Source organism: Sparus aurata, chromosome 9 (assembly GCF_900880675.1).
Source record: "Sparus aurata chromosome 9, fSpaAur1.1, whole genome shotgun sequence".
Lineage (NCBI taxonomy): Eukaryota > Metazoa > Chordata > Actinopteri > Spariformes > Sparidae > Sparus > Sparus aurata.
The window spans coordinates 21,570,327-21,589,749 of record NC_044195.1 but is presented as its reverse complement, the minus strand read 5'-3'; the positions used below and the strand labels follow the sequence as shown (position 1 = coordinate 21,589,749).

General features: G+C 41.8%; 1 protein-coding gene across 5 annotated transcripts; it reads left to right on the top strand.

The window, feature by feature from the left end:
* The first annotated feature begins 319 nt into the window (after positions 1-319).
* Positions 320-18,494, top strand: trpm2 (transient receptor potential cation channel, subfamily M, member 2). Of its 5 annotated transcripts, none has more exons than XM_030427268.1 (36): positions 321-367; positions 1,509-1,803; positions 2,361-2,464; positions 3,110-3,183; positions 3,361-3,529; positions 3,618-3,798; positions 4,692-4,855; positions 4,976-5,156; positions 5,276-5,337; positions 5,416-5,616; positions 6,507-6,609; positions 7,696-7,817; positions 8,098-8,466; positions 8,840-8,977; positions 9,076-9,205; positions 9,307-9,452; positions 9,676-9,788; positions 10,564-10,662; positions 10,782-10,799; positions 10,913-11,138; positions 11,495-11,613; positions 11,694-11,826; positions 12,246-12,417; positions 12,528-12,708; positions 12,795-12,976; positions 13,590-13,722; positions 14,748-14,835; positions 15,058-15,142; positions 15,244-15,389; positions 15,506-15,570; positions 15,746-15,775; positions 15,874-15,960; positions 16,051-16,129; positions 16,230-16,331; positions 17,463-17,579; positions 17,669-18,494. In XM_030427268.1, exons 2-36 carry the CDS (start codon positions 1,746-1,748, stop codon positions 17,783-17,785), a joined length of 4,494 nt encoding a protein of 1,497 aa, XP_030283128.1. In that variant the 5' UTR covers positions 321-367; positions 1,509-1,745; the 3' UTR covers positions 17,786-18,494. The 5 variants fall into 5 exon arrangements, with proteins under 5 accessions (XP_030283130.1, XP_030283128.1, XP_030283132.1 ...); XM_030427269.1 differs by lacking the exon at positions 321-367 and adding an exon at positions 745-888; XM_030427270.1 differs by lacking the exon at positions 10,782-10,799 and having other exon boundaries at positions 320-367.
* Positions 18,495-19,423: the final 929 nt, after the last annotated feature.

The window sequence follows — 19,423 nt, the reverse complement described above, 5'->3', positions numbered from 1 at the left end:
TACACTAAGGGGTTATTATATTCTGCCATATTCATACTTCAGGTTTGAGGTAGGCTTTATATCAATATAAGTATATATTTTTGAGTTCCAGTTACAGTCAACCTGAGTGAGTGGAGTGAGAGAAATGAAGAGGAGCGCTGCACTCACACAAACTCTGTGAAGAAATACGAGTGATTTGCTGAATTTATAGAAGAAAAACTACAACAAAAATATCGATCTCATCACACTAGTAGCGATCCGATACCAATACTCACCTCTGTATCGATACTATCGATATTTGGATCAATCCGCCCACCCCTACCACCTACTCACATGTCCTCAGTAATGGGGAGATGAAGAAGCTAAAGGTATTGGATGAATTGTTCAAGTAAGTAAGCTTTAAATGGTTGAAATAGTCAGCTAAAAGTATCAGCCAAGAGTTTAAATAGCTAAAAAGTAAATGGCTAAAGATATTATATTAGCTCAAATAAATGGCTAAACAGTGTAAATAGTTAGCAAAGCAAATGAAATAAGTAGCTAAAAGTTGTGGATTAATTGTTCAAGTGGGTAAACCTTAAAGGATAAATGGTTCAAATAGTCAGTTAAAATTATTTAATAAATGACTGTGATTATTAACTTTAAATTGGCCTGAATTGGCCACCTGTCAAACACTTATTAGAAATAGGGTGCAGCATATCACTGGATTAACAGCTAACTGCTGCTAACTAGATGCTGTTAGCTAGTTAGCTCAGTTATCCCTGCAGCTAGCTTTCCGGACTGGGAACTCTTGAATTGTGGTGTTTTGGTGTCAGCTTTTTCTCTCTGCAAACCTTCTACATGCATTGAAATGCATCATAACACAATGAAGGATATGCAAAAACCCCAAAAGCATAACATGACGTCTTTAAGGTAAGTTAACTGATAAACTGTTGAAAAAGTTGGCGTTAGCTAAAAGTAGGCTACTCATTAGACGATTAAATAGTTGACATAGTTATCGTAAGGTAATGGATAAACAGTTGAAATAGTTAGCTAAAGGAAAAATCCTATGAAACTAAAAGCTTAAGTCATAGATTGTGGAAATAGCTGAAGATAATGAGTAAATGCTTGAATGTTGGTTAAAAGCCACTGATAAATGGTTAAAAACAGATAGATCCAATTCAATTCAATTGAAAAACTTTATTTGTCTCCGAGGGACAAGTAAAGGAAAAAGTGTAAATAGAAATAATGAATAATGGTTAAAATAGCTCAAATAAATGCCTGAAATGTCCAGCAAAGTAGAGTAGACCAAACTCATCTGAACATTTTTAGTTCAACTGTATGAAATAAAATCATAACATCGGGTTTAAAATCAATTCAAATGAACACAGTTAAACAATGACAGGTGGTGTTGATGAAGGTGTAGTTAATCTGTCAGGGCTGTCGGGGGACATCAGAGAAAAAAAGGTTGTTAACCAGGAATTAATGTGAACTTTTGGATCTGAGTTCAAACCTGGATATTTACTGGGCTTCTTAACTTTCTTCAAACACAGATACAACACATTCATCCTGTTTCAACGACTGAACCGTACTAAGACATGTATGTATCAGCTGCCGAGCCAACCAGAGCTCCAGTCAGTAACAAGATCCCTACAGTTGAATACTCTGGAGGGGTCACCTGGCAACAATTGCTGTAACGCCTAGCGAAGGACATAAAATACACAGCACTTCCACACGCACCTGCAGAAAACAGAGAGTGTTTTTTCCAGTCGGACAACAGGAAAGACTTCATGTTGTTGCTGACGTTTATCCAAGTGAAAGAACGGCCACAAGAAAGCAGCAAGATGGGTAATGTAAACCCTGACAACTGATTCTATTTGTCTTAATGAGTTGTCTTTCTCTCTCCTCCAGCTGGAGTCAGACTCCTCACAGATTGGTTTGATGTTTTTTATTAGGACATCAGATGTTTGGAAGTTACAAGAAGAGGAAGTTAATTCAGTTTTGTAGAGGGTGGAGTCATTGTACAGTGCGGTTACTGCCTCTCTCTCTCTCTCTGTCCAGTTGAGACGGAGAGGGATTGATTCCAATGAATGAATCAACGGGTTAGTGTGGATTTTAAATATGTGGTATTGTAGGTTTACTGTAGGTACTTAACTAAAGATCAGTTAGTTGGAGTTGATGGTTTCCTGTTCTTCCAGGGTCCTCAGTGGACAAAGTAAAGACAATGCAGAACGGATCACATGAGAGCGAGAAAGAGGCTAAAGTCTAAAGTCTCTGCAGGTTTTATAGATTTGTTAATAGACAAGATGCTCTGCCTCTAGTCACTTCCTCCACAAGGAGCTCGGGTTACTCCTTCCAAGCAGAAGCTTTTAACTGATGTTAATTTATTTTTTCCCCTTCCTCAGAAATGCTGCAAAAATTTGAGAACAGGATCCAACCGCAGCAAACGATCAAGCAGCTCCAGGGGAAAACACTTCAGCTGAAACAAGCGGTTTCTTGTTTTAAAAAGGTGAGTGATCGCCCCTTACTTCTGATGCAACAATCTAATCATCATTAAACAATCAGCAGATTAAAGAACCATTTGCTGTTAACTCAAACACAGGTTTTGTCCGTTTGCAACGAGAAATACTCTTCTTGCTGTTAAAAAAAAATGCAGAATAGAAAAAGACAAGATGAATTAGTTTGATTTGATTTAATTTGATTTGACTTCAATGTATTTGGAATGATCCTGTGAAGAACACAGAGGCTGTTTAGTTAAAGGCAGATTGTTTATATTCCTGTTTTTTGAATGAATTCAGCATCGGCATGTAAGTAATCCAGTCTCAGTGATGCAGTTATCTATCGATCCAGATCTTGCTCCTTGCTACTCTTTGTCCCGTACATTGGAAGCTTTAATCAGGTTTCAGCAGTGTGCTCAGCTCTGACATCACTGATGCAGTGCTGAGGTTGAGCCAGCACCCACAGCTCTGACTGCAGAGGCTCCTCTCTCTCTGTCATGCATTCAGCTCTCAGCCGGAGGCAGATCTGTGCACCGTAACCCCCCCATGTTGCCTCCAGAATGGGTGAAGCTGAGGGGGATTCACGGCTGGTTCACACTCTGGCACTCAGTGCTGTCAAAGCCTCTAAGCACTTTTCTCTCTCGCCTTCTTTCCAGCGCTGCACGTTTGCCGCCTGGGTCAGGGAGAACGTCAACAAGAGGGAGTGCTGCTTCTTTGAAAAAGGTGTCAGGTAGGATGAACTGCTCTGTGCAACGGTGCTGATGAATGTGTGAACTGACCTTGTAGTGCTGCTGCAGCACAGTGACTCAGAGATACTATAGCATCCACCCTCTGATGTATTTATGTGAGAGGAGACATCTCTCTCAGTCGCTGTGCCTACAAGTATTAGCTTTTGTTTCTCCACCAGAGCGGATGTATGCAAGTGTGGCTACTCTAAGACCGATCATGTGGATGAAGCCATCAAGCCGGAGGACTTCACAGGCGAGTCGTGGGACAGACACAGACACATCCGTGAAGTCCCCACCGATGCTTTTGGAGACATCAGCTTTGGTGGTTTGGGACAAAAGACTGGCCAGGTGAAACCATCCTTTCTCCCCACTACAGTAACAGTACAGGAGTGCTTGTATCCTTACACTTATCCTTGCCTTTGTGTCCACTCTCCAGTATGCGCGAGTGTCCACAGACACCAGCCCTGAAATCCTGTACCAGTTATTGACCGATCAGTGGAAACTTTCCCCTCCCAACCTGCTAATCTCAGTGACCGGAGGAGCCAAGAACTTCTACCTGAAGGCTCGTCTCAAGACGGTCTTCCACAGAGGTCTCATTAAAGTGGCCCAGACCACAGGTCAGTGTGTGTGATTAGTCACAGAGTGCATTAAAAACACGTGTTTTATGAGAACATGTGCAGTTATGTAGTTTGGGCATCTCTTTTCTAGTTTGTGGTTAAACACTCTGTGCACCTCAGACATGCGCTCCATCGGGCCATCTGAGCTCTAAGCCTGTCCTCCTATATAGGATTACTCAAGAAAAAACTACCCAGGCAAGACTAGGTGTTGGATCTCCTTAACAAAATATAATAAATCTATAACAAAAATTGTGTATCTAAATAAAGCAATATAAATAACAAATTCAATACACTCTGTAAAGATACATTTGGATGCTATGCATGCATTTAACATAGAAATGAACTGGCTTGTACAGAGTTTAGAGCCGGACCTTACTGCCGAACATCGATGGGACCTGGAGTTAGCTTCTTGTGGAGAGCCTTCATGCAAGAGGGAGAGCTGTTCACGTTGTATATGAAAGGAACAGTTTGATATTTTGAGAAATGTGCTTTTACTCTTTACTACAGAGAGTTAGTTGAGGAGATGACACCAGTCTCACATCTGTCCGAACAGTGCAGCCAGCAGCCCGTTCGCTTAGCTTAGCATGAAGACCTGAAGCAAGTAGACAGACAACACAATCTTCCTGTTATGTGTTGGAACTATGTCTCGGCTGGGAGCAGTGACTTCCTTCTGCAACCAGCAGAGAATTGATGTCTGAAAATGTCTAACTATTCCTTTAATGTCCATGTTTTTAGAGTGACATGCTCAGCAATAATATTTGTTGGTTTTGACGTATTTCTTGGCATATATTGTTGTACAGTTGCTGACTGTGAATGTAGAATTTGGCCAACAATATGTAGACATATGGTTTATGTACAGTATTGAATTGGGACATATGCTGTGTTGTAAACAGGTGCATGGATCATCACTGGTGGCACACATACTGGTGTGATGAAGCATGTCGGGCGGGCTGTGAGGGACTACGCCCTGAGCAGCTCCACGCAGGGTCAAATCGTGGCCATCGGAGTAGCAACGTGGGGAATAATTCACAACAGGGATGCTCTGGTGCATCCAGAGGTTGGATAAACACATTTACACATGTGGTTTGTGTCTATCTCGTGGTAAGATTAATTAGCTGCTAGTTTACAGTCATCTTCTGCCTCTCCTCCTCCTCCTCCTCCTCCTCCTTTTCTGCAGGGTTGTTTCCCAGCCCATTATGTGATGGACATTGAGGGCCAAGGCCGACTCTCCTGCCTCGATAACAACCACACCCACTTCCTGCTGGTGGACGATGGGACTCAGGGACAATATGGAGTGGAGATTGAGCTGCGGAGCCGTCTGGAGAAGTGCATCGCTGGGAAGCGTCTTGGAAACAAAGGTTAAAAATAGCTGAGGCGGTGCCTTCAAGAGCAGCATGCCATCACAGATAGCATCTCAAATCTGATTCTGTTTATCTGCCCCGGCTTTTAATATTGATTTTTATCATCTAACCCCCAGAAAGCGGCGTGACCATCCCTGTGGTGTGTGTGGTTTTGGATGGGGGACCAGGCACTCTAAATGTGAGTCAGCAGTTGATCTCGCTCTCTCTCTGTCTCTGGGCTTCATCTTGTCTGACTGTCCTGTGTGTCTCCTCTCAGACCATCTATAACGCCATGCTGAACAGTACACCGTGTGTGATCTTGGAGGGCTCTGGGAGAATAGCAGATGTGATCGCTCAGGTGGCAGGGCTGCCACCAGGCCGGATCACCATCGCCCTCATCCACCAGTTAATGAAAAAGTTCTTTGGCGAAGAGTATGAAAGGTTCCCCGACCTCAAGATCATAGAATGGACCAAGAAGGTTCGTAGACATACTGACGGCCTCAACAACAACAACAGACCAAACTCTTTCTTACAAACAAGACTAATGGATTCATCATTTCCCTCCCCGTTCATGATCTAGTTAAACATCCTTGCTTTCTGGTAGCGCCATGTTGCATAGCAAGAGAAAGAGCATCACATCGCCTGGTCTCCATAAACATAAAGTAGAGGTCAAGGCTACTTCAGGGGAATAATCCGGGGGGTCCAGCTCATCTCAATAACTCTGGAAACTCCCAACAGACCTTTAAACTTACTATTGTTGATCTAGAATGAAGAGAGATTCAGCAGCTTCATGTCTTGTTTGTTGCCTCACCGAAACACATTTCAGTGAACTTTTTTGTGTAATAGAAGAGAAAAGTTCCAAACAAGCCGCAGATGTTGATCTGGTTTTAAATCCAGAAGCAGAGAGCATTCATCCAAAACATGCCTTTGGACAGGGCTTCCTCCTTCTACAACCACACAAACACTTCCTGGATGCACCTGATTGGACAAACTTTGACAAAAACATTTTGAATCGCATTTGATTTGTTTGAAAGGTGATATATAAATAGAGTTTAATCGATGGCTGGGTTAGTCTGCCATTAGGTTTGATTTTGCCCACCAGATATTTATTGCTCTTATTGACCTTTTTTTCTGTGAGGATGAAATGTTTTGTAGTAAATTATTGCAATATACGTGTGTCACTTGCATATTGTTGCTATGCATATGTATTTATATCTTTTATTATGAGTAATTTCTGAGGCACTCAGTAGTTAAACGTATGTCTTTGATGGTTATTGTTGTAATGTTGTGTTCTATGTTAGTTTCTGATTTTTGTATTTTTGTTCTGTGAAACACTGTAATGCATGTTTTGTCTGCTTTCTGTGGCAGATTCAGGACATCATCAGGATGTCTCAATTGCTGACAGTCTTCAGAATAAGCGATGACGATCAAGGGGATGTGGATGTAGCTATCCTCCAAGCACTGCTCAAAGGTAAGGATTCGGTACCTGACTGGACTAACTGGAGGTGAACAAGACGGAGTATGTATGAAGATAGAGAGGCTTTGTGCCGAACCAGCTCTTAGACAAAGATTATATTGCCTCTCAGTAAACTAAGTGACTGGACTTTGGTATCAAATGTACGTAGATCAGAGAGACAGCAGCGATATTCTTGCAGATATTTTAATCATAACGATTATTTTCTTTACAGAGAGACATTGATAGCTACACTTAAATATTCTTCCTCATGCGAGAGATGGATGAAAACCATTTAGAGCAAGCTTAATGCATTTTCTTATTAAAGTAAACTAAGCCAAAGTGCTTCAAGCGACATGCGAGTCCGACGCACTGGACTCATGGTTTTGATCGTGATGATTCATCATTATAGCTAAACTGCTTTGCCCATAGTTTCCATCGCTAAGTTCCAGTAATGGAGTGATGAAAATGCATTTCCAGGCTCCATCATTGAGGACAGGCACTGTCTCTGCAGCCACAACATTCATAGTGGAATGAAGTCTTGCTATTTGCTGCTTGATCATGCAGCGTAGTTGTTCAGATAACATTTTATGGTGCACGTCACTGTTACAACCTCTGATCCCAGGGTATGTAATGGTGCTGAAACCATGAGTTTGACTATAAGAAAATGAAAAGCAGATTTAACGATTGATTAGTCATTGAGTGTAGCTATCAGTAGTGTTATTTATTTTGCTCCGTGAATTTGGACATTATGAAAAGCAGTGTACGGTAAGTACGTGCATAATAACATGTTAATTCCATTCCAGGAGAGACTTTATGTTCTCTGCACTTACATGGGGAAAAAAATGCAGCAAAAATCTAATATCATGCATCCCTAGTTTTGAACTGTTGGTTGCAAAAAACAAATTAAACACTGAACTATTTCATTGATTCACTTGTGTCATTTTACAGTAAAAAGCACCTTGGAGAGTGGTTGATCTGTTGTGTTGAAAGACTGTCTCGTAACAGAGTCATCTCTCCAGCAGTCAGTAAATCTTTCCACTCAACCTAAAGAGAATTGGTAAAGAGTCACATAAATTGTGTCGCTCTAAATTCTCCACTCAGCCTCGAGGACCAGCGAATCACTGGGAATCGACTGCTGGAAGAGGCAGCTGGAGCTGGCTATAGCTTGGAACCGAGTGGACATAGCTGAGACTGAGATCTTCACTGAGGAGAGCCACTGGAAGGTGAGTGATTGTAAAGTATTTCCTCAAAATCCTGTGAGATCACAACAAAATGTTTGAGTGGTGTACATTTCTACAATACTAGTAAGCCACCATGGGCCTCAAAACATAAAACATTGCATCACTAAACGTTATGACACAAGGAGCAGAGGATAAGAAAGGGTAGTTTAGCGATGTCCAAACAAAAGAGCACCTGACATAAATGAGCCAGCAGTCACTTTGCTGAAACACAAGCTGTCATATTTCTCACTGTGTCCTGTTCTACTGGCTTGTTCCCATCCAGTCCAGTGACCTCCACTGGGCCATGTTGTCAGCCCTGGTTGGCAACAAACCTCAGTTTGTGCGTCTGCTGCTGGAGAACGGTGTGAATCTGAGGGATTTCCTGCAGGAGGAGGAGACTCTGTGCGAGCTCTACAAAGAGATGCCCGGCTGCTTCTTTCTTGGTAAACTGGCCAAGCGGGTCCAAAATTCAAGCCGCATCAGGAGGCGGGTGATCGGCATCAGGTCTCGAAATCACTCGGGTGAATTGATCACCATGACTCACGTGTCTGGCGAGGTGCGCCACCTGCTGGGCAGTTTCACCCAGCCCCTCTACCTTCCCTCCACCACGATAAACCAGTTCAACATGTCTATAGAGGATTCATCTTCATCAGTGAGTCTGTTTCAACATGTTACAACAGCTAAACTGGCAACTATTGATAATTGATTGATAATTGAGTGGACATTCCAACCATTTTGAAAGCAAAAATGTCAAACATCTGTTGGTTGCAGCTTCTTAAAACCATGATGTTATGTAATTTACTTAGTTTTTATTCCGGGAGCTGGAGGTTTTATTATCCTGTGTGATTTTCTATCATTGAAAAACTTTCTATACTACTTGACCTGCAGGCAAAAAAAGGGGTATTGGATTCAGAATTTTCCCACCAAAATCAGTGTCTTGCCACTAGTTTTAAGGGAGGGTGGCGTATCTTGAGAGGATTTGGTGTTGGATTAGATATTTCTGAAATCCTTCACTTTTCCTTTAGCTGTCTAAAAGTCAGGCAGGATCACAGGCTGCACTCAGGGAGGCCGTTGCTGAAGCACCGAGAGACCCGGGCAGAGACCTTTTCCTTTGGGCCATCGTGCAAAACAATAAGGAGCTGGCTGAAATTGCCTGGGAGCAGGTGATCAAAACACCCCTAACAAAGAAAGTTTGAAAACACTTGTTTGTGTGTTGTAGGTCTACGTGACCGGCCTTCTTTGTGTGTCTTTACATTCACAGTGCAGGGATTGCATGTCTGCCGCCCTGGCCGCCAGTCAGATCCTGAAGAAGCTGGCGGCGGAAGGAAGTGATGCAGACGAGGCTGAGGAAATGAAAGAGCTCGCCAATCACTATGAGAAACACGCCATCGGTATAACACCACAGATGTAATGTGTGGGTTTACAGATGTAAAATAAAGCGATTTTACAAGGTAAGCATTTGACTTTCTGTGTGTGTGTCTGTGTGTTCCAGGTGTCTTCAGTCAGTGCCACAACAGTGACGAAGACCGGGCTCGGAAGTTGTTGGTTCATGCGTCACCGCTTTGGGGGAGGACGACGTGCCTGAGGCTGGCGCTGGAGGCCGATGATAAAAGCTTTGTAGCTCAGTCAGGTGTTCAGGTAGAGATAAAGCATTCAGATTTATCTTCAGGGGGATTTCTTTTAACACACTGAGAGGTTGGTGGTAAGTCTGTGTGGACATTGACCGCACACACAAACTGTTCTGCATTAGTAGAAAAACTCATCAATTAATTTTAACTTGGGGAATGAAACATTTCATTTTGACACCCAGAGTATATAAGATTTCAGGACGACCCAGTCTGATAACATGTCCGTCTTTAAGGCTCTTCTGACGCAGATCTGGTGTGGTGAGCTCTCAGTGGACAACCCTGTGTGGAGAGTGATGGTCTGCATGGTTTTCTTCCCACTCATCTACACCAGCTTTCTGGTTTTCAGGTGAGTTTTATCAGCCTGTCGGGTGAGCACAAGATGTCACTGCCTTTAGTAATCTCTTATAAGAGATCACAGCAAGACTGGCACTTGCATAGAGCTATGAATGATATGAGTGACAGGCCACAATGACGGGTGTAGCGTCAGAGCTTAATCAAATTAATATGTTGCTGACTTGTAGTAATTATGGCTGCTTTAAAGGAGGTCAGACAGACTTCATACCAAAAAGCATATATCAAATATTTTGCTTTCTAAAGACACACAAAAAAGTCATTTTTCTTATTGCAACAAAGACAATACGTCAACACGATTAATGCGAGATGAGACAAACTTCACTTGTAGCTAATTATGACCACGTTGATTCAGCTCATCTGTCACACAATTTAACAAAATAAGGATACTGTGACTTGGTCCGACCAAGGTTATTGAAATGTGAAATTAAACCAACAACATAAACTGGGTGTGAAAAAAACATTCAGTTAACTGAAATAAAACTAAAAACAAGACTTAAAAAAGAAAAAAACTATCTAAAAAGGTAATGTGCACTCACAAAATTAACTGAAATAAGATACAAATTTTAAAGAAATGTTGTGCATCTATGCTCTCAAAAATGCACCCATTTGTTTGTAGACACCACCTGGTGGCAGCAATACCTCTTTCATTGTTTTCCCTTCTATTAAATAATTCATAACCTTTGTCATTTTCTAACTTGACTCGAGTTTACAATAATGCTTCATCTTTTTGAGAGACTTTTTTTTTTCTGAATTATGATTCTCCCTAGACGTGATGAAGTCATCCAGAGAGAAACTGCAAAGAACGAGGAAATCAAGACGGTGGAGAAAGTGACTGGAAGCACACTGCGAACAAACTCTCGTAGCCTGTAAGTAGACAGTCGTGTCTTTATACACTGACAACATGTGAAGAACCTTTAGAGACTGTGTGAGAGTTCGCAGACACCTTAATGTTTAAACAACTTTTGTTATTTTTTAAAATTTTCAGTTCGGACGTCATTTGCAGGTCAGTTGTCGGAAAACAAGAAATCAGAGTCCTAAAATGTCACCTGAGAAAAATAAATATTTAGACATGGAAAATGAAGTCCTCTCTGACAACAGCGACCTTTCTATCCACAGTGACCTCGCCAGCCTGAGGCGCCTGAAGCCTCTGAGGAGCTGGTCCAAGCTGGTGAGCTTGTATAGCTCTCCGCAGGTCAAGTTTTTTTGGAACATCGTGTCTTACTTCGCCTTCCTCTTCCTGTTCGCGGTGGTGCTGATGATCGACTTCCAGGACCTGCCCTCTCCTTTGGAGCTGCTGCTTTATATCTGGCTGCTCTCTCTGGTGTGCGAGGAGGTCAGACAGGTGAGAGGGTGCATCTTGGACGGTAAATATTGAAGAATAGATCAAGATATACTGACGTCTAAAACAGCTGAAGTGCTTTCATCTGTGGACTGAATACCTGTTTTGTAGACGTTTGACAAATACAGGGTTCTAATCAGACCTGTGGCCCTTTGCTTCATGTCACTGCTCGGGTCCCCTGTCCTGTTTCCTGTCAATGTTGAGCTGTCCTAAGAAATGAAGATTAAGAGAGAAGGGAAAGAGTTGAGCTTTCACCCTAAAAACCACAAAAAGAAAAGGAGCCTCAACATCCAGACTATTCCTTATTCTAGATATTCGCTTCCCAAATTGCTCATTTTAATTTGTCTTTATCGCCTCAGCTGTTTCATGATCCTGATGGCTTCGGGTTTCGTAAGAAATCCAAAATGTACATCAACGACCTGTGGAATATTTTAGACGTACTGTCCATCATCCTCTTTATCATTGGCCTTGCACTTAGGTAAGTTTCCCCTCCTCCCTGACAATACCGTGGAAGTGCTCCCTGCGTTATTTATGAATCTCCAAGTTTTCCCATTTCAGGCTGACGACTGTGCTCTTCTATGCGGGTAAAGTCCTCCTCTGCATCGACTTTGTGGTCTTCTGCCTCCGTCTCATGGCCATCTTCACTATCAGCAAAACCCTGGGACCCAAAATCATCATTGTGAAGAGGATGGTGAGAGGGCTACATCCAAACATAGCAAATGCCGCCCTGATGTAATGTGGGAGACACAGTGGAGCACCGAATGCTACGCTCCAAAACACCTTTTATCTAACACAGAAAGAGGCCTCTGCCTCAGTGGGTCTCCATCTGGTGTTAGATAAAAGGTGTTTTTGAACAAACTGCTGCAGCTGGTCTGCTTGTTACATTTAGTACATTCATGACCTTTCAGAGAGCTTATTATTGCTTTTGTAGACGCTAAAGCTGGAACAAGAGAGCTTTCTCTTGGACACTGAAACGGCAAAATATACCATCAAGTGTTTGTTGATGTGATGCTTAGACTGGTGAATCCAGTTTTCTGGTGTTTTTAGATTAAAATATGTGGCCCTATTATAGTCGTGACATACAGATGCATCCACATTTTTGTCCTCTAGATGATGGATATGTTCTTCTTCATGTTCCTGCTGAGTATCTGGGTGGTGGCGTACGGTGTGGCCAAACAAGGCATCCTCATCCACAACGACAATCGGCTAGACTGGATCCTCCGCGGGGCAGTTTATGAGCCGTACCTCATCATATTTGGGGATTTTCCCCAAAATATTGAATGTGAGTGAAGATGAAAAAAGTTTTATATCGTTTTGTGCAGTTAAAAAAAAATCTTAATAATCATTTTCGTGTACATTTATCTCTATGGAAACTTTCTTTGCCCGCCACAGATTCCGGATTTGACCTCAACTCTTGCAGTATGAATGGCACCGATCCTCTGAAGCCAAAGTGTCCCGTGCTGAACGAAAGCCAAACCCCAGCATTCCCTGAGTGGCTCACCATCATCATGCTCTGTGTTTACCTGCTCTTTGCCAACATACTGCTGCTCAACCTGCTCATAGCCATCTTCAAGTGAGTGTTCCTCCTCCACACCTTTGTGTCCGAAGAGAGTCCTGATCTTAGTCCTCTCTTTGTCTCTCTTTGTTCTTCCTGCATAGCTTTACGTTCCAGGAAGTTCAGGACAACACTGACAGAATCTGGAAATTTCAAAGATATGAGCTGATTAAGGAGTACCACAGCCGCCCCGCTGCGCCTCCTCCTTTCATCATCCTCAGCCATCTTTACATCTTCATCAGGAACGTGGTGCTGTGCAGGCCCCCCATCGTATGCAAAGAGTTCAGTAAGTATTCAGCTTCATGGTCATATGCAGCACAAGTCTTAGATTCATCACTCTATTAAATGTATAAAAATGTGACACTTCTGCGTTGAAATATCTTAAAATGACGAGACTTTTGTTATATATTTGTTGAAAAATCCACAAGTTAACCCAACAAGGTAACAATGCATTTCATTTGATCGCCGCTCACTACAGCTTCCAGGTAAACGCCAGACGATACATGAGAGCATGAAGAAGAAAGTGACAGAATGTAATGTGAATAAAAACTTGAATCATTACCTCGTCTGTGAACCTGTTTTCTGCCTGAGTCACGTCAGATAGATTTATCATCAGCAATGGTGGTTGTTTAACAATTAAGACAACTCCCATGATCCCTAGCAGCAGAAAATGAAAACTGTGTCTAAACTATGAGCCAAATAATTGTCGTTATAATCAAAGAAGAAAGCATATCATATCGTCGTTATCTTTAGTGTGTGCCAGCAGAGGTGCCAGAGAAGTCCCATTTCTAGTGGAACATAATCCCAATTTTTCTGTAATAGAAATTGTTGTGTCTGTGTGCACATGCACAGTGATGCCTAAGTCAGGTATTGAAATAGCATGTGACCCTGTTTTTCAGAGAACGAGCTTCTCGAGAGTGAGGAAGAGGAGCTGTTGTCGTGGGAGGCCTTGATGAAGGACAGATACCTGCAGTCCACTCAGCAGGAGCAGAGCCAGAGCATGGAGCGACGCATCCTGGACACAGCCCAGAAGTAAAATCCTACAGGAGGGAACCCCAGTACATTCTCCTGAGTCCTGCTGTCTACTGTTTGTGGGACTCGCCATCGCACTTAAAAACATTTAAGTCAGGAGTAGGGATGAAACTATCCAGTTTTTGAGCCAGAAAATTTTTAAAATATTTATTTCCTGTTTCCCATCAATCATCTTGTGACCCCTGACATTAATTTTTTTTTAACTCTGCAGTTCCCCGCACCTCTTTGGAGCTTCTTAGCATCTTCTTTTGTTTTATTAAGGAGAAGCTTAAAATAGATTAGCACGAAGACTGAAACAGAGGTGACATCCCAGTTCTCTTATGTGATATTTTGCGCTCCTCGCTTTAACTGAAAGTCGTTTCGGTCCACCATCTTGTAGTTCATCTCAGAGCTCTTATTTCTGCTGATGGACGTCCCTTCAAATGACTCTTAAAAGGACGTCTCAGGAAATTATGCTGGTGACAGAGACATGGATGCAAACCTAAGAGACTCGGGATGTGCCCAGATATTTTGTTACCTTTGGACACAGCCAGTCTAGCTGTTTCCCCCTGCATCTAGTGTTTGTGCTAAGCTAAGCCAATCGACTGGAAGCTGTAATTTAGTATTTAACGGACAGACACCATTCAGAAACTTTTTTCTATTTTTACCTTTTAGCAACAACACAGTCTGACTTATTTTTTTAAGATTTGATGAAGCTGAAATGCTCTGAGTATAGAGTATATAACATGGACGGTGCAATGTGTATGAACACATGAACAAATAAACTAATATTATCAACAGTTTGAAGAAATAGGAATTTTGACTTAGGGACGAGACGTCTTTGTATCGTAAAGTCTGCTGATTGGAGCACTGCACGGCTAACTGAGCTAACTGGCTAATTAGAGCTAAAATAGCAGCAGTTGTTGGTGTCTCTCGTGATATGCTGCCCCCAGGTGGCCATTTCTTACATACTGCACCTTTAATTATTCTATGAGTGACTTTCAAGTAAATCCAGACCCTCACACTCTGCTTGTTTGCTTCCTTAGGGTTACCACCATAGGCGATCGGCTGGAGAGGGAAGAGGAGAAGAGCTCTGATGCCATGTTGAAAAGACTGGCTCGACTAGAGGAGCAGGTTGTGACCTGATTTATTTTGGTTATCGCTAATGTTGCACCTCTGTCTGTAACATCTCACATCATACATCATAGAGCGTGGCGCGATGCAGAGAATAGATGACGCACGTCTTGACGCGCCAACGCGTGTTTGCTGAACTTTATTTCCAGATGTCCCCGATGTAAAAATCTGTCATCTTCGTCATCATCAGTATTTGACCCACTTTTATTTTGTCTCACGCAGGTCGTCCAGTCAGCCAGAGCCCTGCAGTGGATTATGGACAGTCTGAAATCTCAGGGTTTTGCAGCAAAAGAAGCACAGTCACTGAGTCAGCAACCATCTTCTTCATTCGTTCACATATTTTTATCATCATTTTTCAAATATTTCACATGTCACTTCTCCCACTTGTTTGCCTTCACTTCTACTCAGCATTAACAACAACAGACGAGTCCCCTGACACGTATGTCAGTACATCAGAGAAAGAAGACGGGTTCCACGTGAACGCCCGACAGTTTCATTACCCAGGCAGCAAAGTCACGCGCTTCCCTGTGCCTGACGAGAAGGTGCCATGGGAGGTACTTCACACACACTGAATCACCAGCTGCTGGTCCTCGGAGCGTCACAGCATGCTGTTTGGGTTTAATGAGTCCAGATTTCCAGGTTTTCATCTCATCTTTTTCTTTTTTTTCAGGTCGGCTTCAGCTCATACATGCCAATTTATTTCGCCTCTGAAGACAGTGAAGACCAAGTAGATGGGTATGTTTTTACCAAGAGAAGCTCACACGTAATGTTTGGTTCATATAAGGCTTGTGTGTGAATATATTTGCAGTCATTGTGGGTGTTTTTGTCAAGACAACAAAGGATTTTTTTTTAATCTAATGATGTAATGTATCTGTATCTCTTTCATTTGATGGATTCTTTCTCATTGCAGATCAGAAGTAGCGGCTTCAGATAATTACAAGTATGATATTAGATACACAAGGCATCAATATCACTTTCAGTAACAAGAGATGTTTGTAAGATGTCTGTATGTCTGATGTGTGTCTCATCTGTCATCAGAAACCCACAAGGGAGGACGGGCATCAGAGGACGAGGCACACTGAGCCGCCTCGGTCCAAATCTGCACGTAGACCTTGTGCTTACACGGTGGGTCGTCTCATGCCCTCTCAGTGCTTTTAAAAACCAGCATGGATAGATAGCATGGCGTGATCTAATACTTTGAAAATTGGTTCACAGCTGGCGAGACAGCGAGCGATCTGTTTTGGAGTACCTGGCGGTTTTGGGAGAGACCCAAGGACTGTTGGCTTTACCTGCCGTGAGTCCGACTGCTCAGTCACTTTAGGTTTTCTTTAAATTTACATTAAGAACTGTTCAAATTAAATATATGGTTCTGTTGTGATTGTGAAACCCTTCAGGGACCCGTCCAAACTACTGACGTCCTGCCAGTGACTCTTAAGAGGACCATGGGAAAGACGCTGTATGAAAAGCTAAATGAAAAAGTATCAGACGGAATAAAGGTAGGTCTGGTCCACGAGTTGGGTATCTCCTGGTTTTTACATTTAGTCGCGTCAACAATCTGTTAGTAGAGGAACTAAAACAAACAATTGCGTTTGATTATCAATTTAAACACTGAGACAGTAATTAGGAGCCATGACAGGAAAGGCTTGATTGTCCCCAAGAAAGTCAAACTTTAAGCATGATGTTCATTTTCTTTTCCAAGGATGGAGAAAGTATGATCTCCACTGCTTTGCCTCTGATTGACTACTACTCACTGCCTTACTGTTGACAGGTCAGGGTCAGTGAACGAACAAGCTAATCAGATGTCAATTAGGGTTGGTCATTTCTTCGCCATCCTAAGAAAAAACATATGGCGAGTGGCAAGGGACACAACGAAGAACCCTTTGCTTCATTAGCTGAGAGGTCTTGTGGAACTGATTTATAGATTGGGACTCAAAAATAGTTAGCAGGGTTAATGGAAACCAAATTGTGTTTGTATAACAAGTATTTGTATTATTTTGACAACTCTTACTGAGATAAATATGGTGGACTGAGGCAAGAAGACCTCCTCTAGAAACCTCAGACATCATTCATCATATATCATAAGGGTAACACTTCATCTCTTCAGATACATTTGGGTATTTTCACTTTCTTTTTCAGCACAAATTCAGCTTTATGTCTGACTTCTTATTTTGTCGAATTGATAATGTATGGGGAACCCAGAAAACATGAACAATCACACCAGCACCTCAGAAATGTGCAAATCTGTAGTAATAATCACTCACAGTATTATTATATGACAGTTCTGGGTTATAAAGAATATTGTTTTTGTCAGACATAACTTAAGAATAGTTTATTTACATGTTAACTAACTCATTTTGTATGTTTAAGTTTATGTCTACCTATAAATCAAGTTTTAAAATGTGTTTCTAAAACATTTTTATGGTGTGCAGGCGTAAATGTGTCTGTGAACTTGTCTTTACATTATATAGTGTGAATAAAGCTATTTTCCTATAAACACATGTTCATCAATGAATAAAGTATTTTTCCTCTAATATGATATAAAGTATTCTCATAAGGATAGGATTCTTAGGATAGTTTGAACCCTGAACCTCGTTGGTTTTTACTCACAGTTGCCTTCACTGTTTCAGGTGTTCGAGGGTTATGTGGACGACTGCAGGAACACGGATAACGCCTGGGTGGAAACCACCGTCTTAAACATTCACCTGGACAGATCGAGCCCGCTGATGGTCGATATCAGCAACATGGTGAGAACATTATTACCGTCTATTCTATTTTGTATTACTCTTGCAGTGAATATTGAACCAATTATTGATTTGTAACATCTCCCTCTCAGGCGGTGAGCGCCTACGGTTCCCTTCTGTGGCAGGAGGTGAGCGGCAGGGCCCGACTCAGCTCAAACCAAAGAGAGTCTCTGCGGCAGATTGCCGAGCTGCACAACAGGAAGTTCTGATTGTTCACACGCCGCTCCAGCTGTAAATGTGCCTCTCTGTCCGCAGGTTTTCTGCTGCCTTTTTGTTAAGGGCTGATTGATTATGTTGCACTGAAAGCACTTGTGAAAAAAGACACTTTAATGCTGCTGTGGATTATTTCTTTAGGGACTGTGGACTGAATGTTTAGCCCACACACTGTGCGATGTGTTCACTGACCATCGATACTCCAAATATGGTGGCACTTTGAGGTAATTGTACTTCTAAATAGTATTCCCATGTTATACTACTTCATTCAGTATTCACTTTTACACACACATGTTAATCATAGTCTTACTGAATATAAGATAATGCAGTTACAGATACCACTAGAAAAAGTAGTTGACAGAACTGATACAAGGTGATGCATCACTAATAATGCAATATTAAGACTTGCCTTACAGTTTATATTATGTAAACTTCTAAAAAAGGGAATATACTGCAAATGATGACTTTTATTTTTCATACAGTTTGCTGCAAATACTTGAGTATAATTTGAAATGCAGGATTTTTTTTTTACTTGCATTGGAGTGCTTTTTATTTTATAGTTGACCACTGCTGCTTTTATTTAAAGTACTTCTTCCGTCCCTTAAATACTTTTAAAGGATGGATTTCCCTGTATTTATTTCACCTTTGACATTATCAATGACTTGGCCTTAAAAATTATTAAAAAAAAGATCGACCCAAACTAAATTGTCTTGACTTCTTGTGGTGTTTCATAGAAAAGCTCTCGCACAGGGAAAGCTCTGTGTGTGTGTGTGTGTGTGTGTGTGTGTGTGTTGTCTGTTGTCTGTTTTAATTCTCCTCGGTGTTTTTGTCCACCTGCCAACCATGCAGCCTCCCAGCAGTTTCGGAGCAGCCTCTGAGGGCGCTCATTGGCTCAGGCGGTGGTGGCCAGACAGCGCAGTATCGGTTTCCCTCCCTCCTCATACCGCTTATGTTTTTCCTCATTCAGATCAGTCAGTTACTCCTTCTCTATAATGACAATCATGCTCTTAATCTGAAAATAAACGGAGCGGTATGAACACTTGTGGCCTTAAGAAAGGGAAATTAAAGTTCCCGCGTGCAATTATAATGATTAAAAGCTGTATACTCAAAGTGTCTGTTATTATTATTACTATTATTATTATTGTTGTTATTATTTGTCCTGTGCGTCCCGGCTGCGCAGCGTCATTGAAAAGAAACGGGAGCTATTTTTAACCATAGCGTCAGAGAGAGGAGAAAAACGAAGAGCTCCCACCCCGATCACATTTTATGAGACCACAAACAGTTCCACAAAGCACAGCTTACTAGACATTCTGCTCTGTTATTGTTGGACTAACTTTTATACTGTAACACACAAATAAAAAGAAAAGAAAGTTAGCCCCGCCTTTACCAGCTGCAACATAAACACACATTATTGCATCAATAAGCATAATCCAGTAATTCATATTATTCTAACATGAGCCATGCTGTATGATAAGTACCCTCACTTTTAGGAATTGAAGGATGTTTTGAACCTAACAATTTAATATTTCCACCTTCATAAGCAACATTTTGCATGCCATGTACTTGTAGCCAAGTATTTCCACACTGTGATATTTCTACTTTTACCTAAGTAGAAAACACGAGTACTTCTTCCA

Excerpts from the sequence above, each read along its gene's own strand:
- trpm2 (XM_030427268.1), top strand. The coding sequence starts at position 1,746 with ATGTTGTTGCTGACGTTTATCCAAGTGAAAGAACGGCCACAAGAAAGC. Across the intron at positions 12,709-12,794 it reads CTGCTCATAGCCATCTTCAA|CTTTACGTTCCAGGAAGTTC; the intron begins GTGAGTGTTCCT and ends CTTCCTGCATAG. Across the intron at positions 15,390-15,505 it reads ACGAGAAGGTGCCATGGGAG|GTCGGCTTCAGCTCATACAT; the intron begins GTACTTCACACA and ends CTTTTTTTTCAG.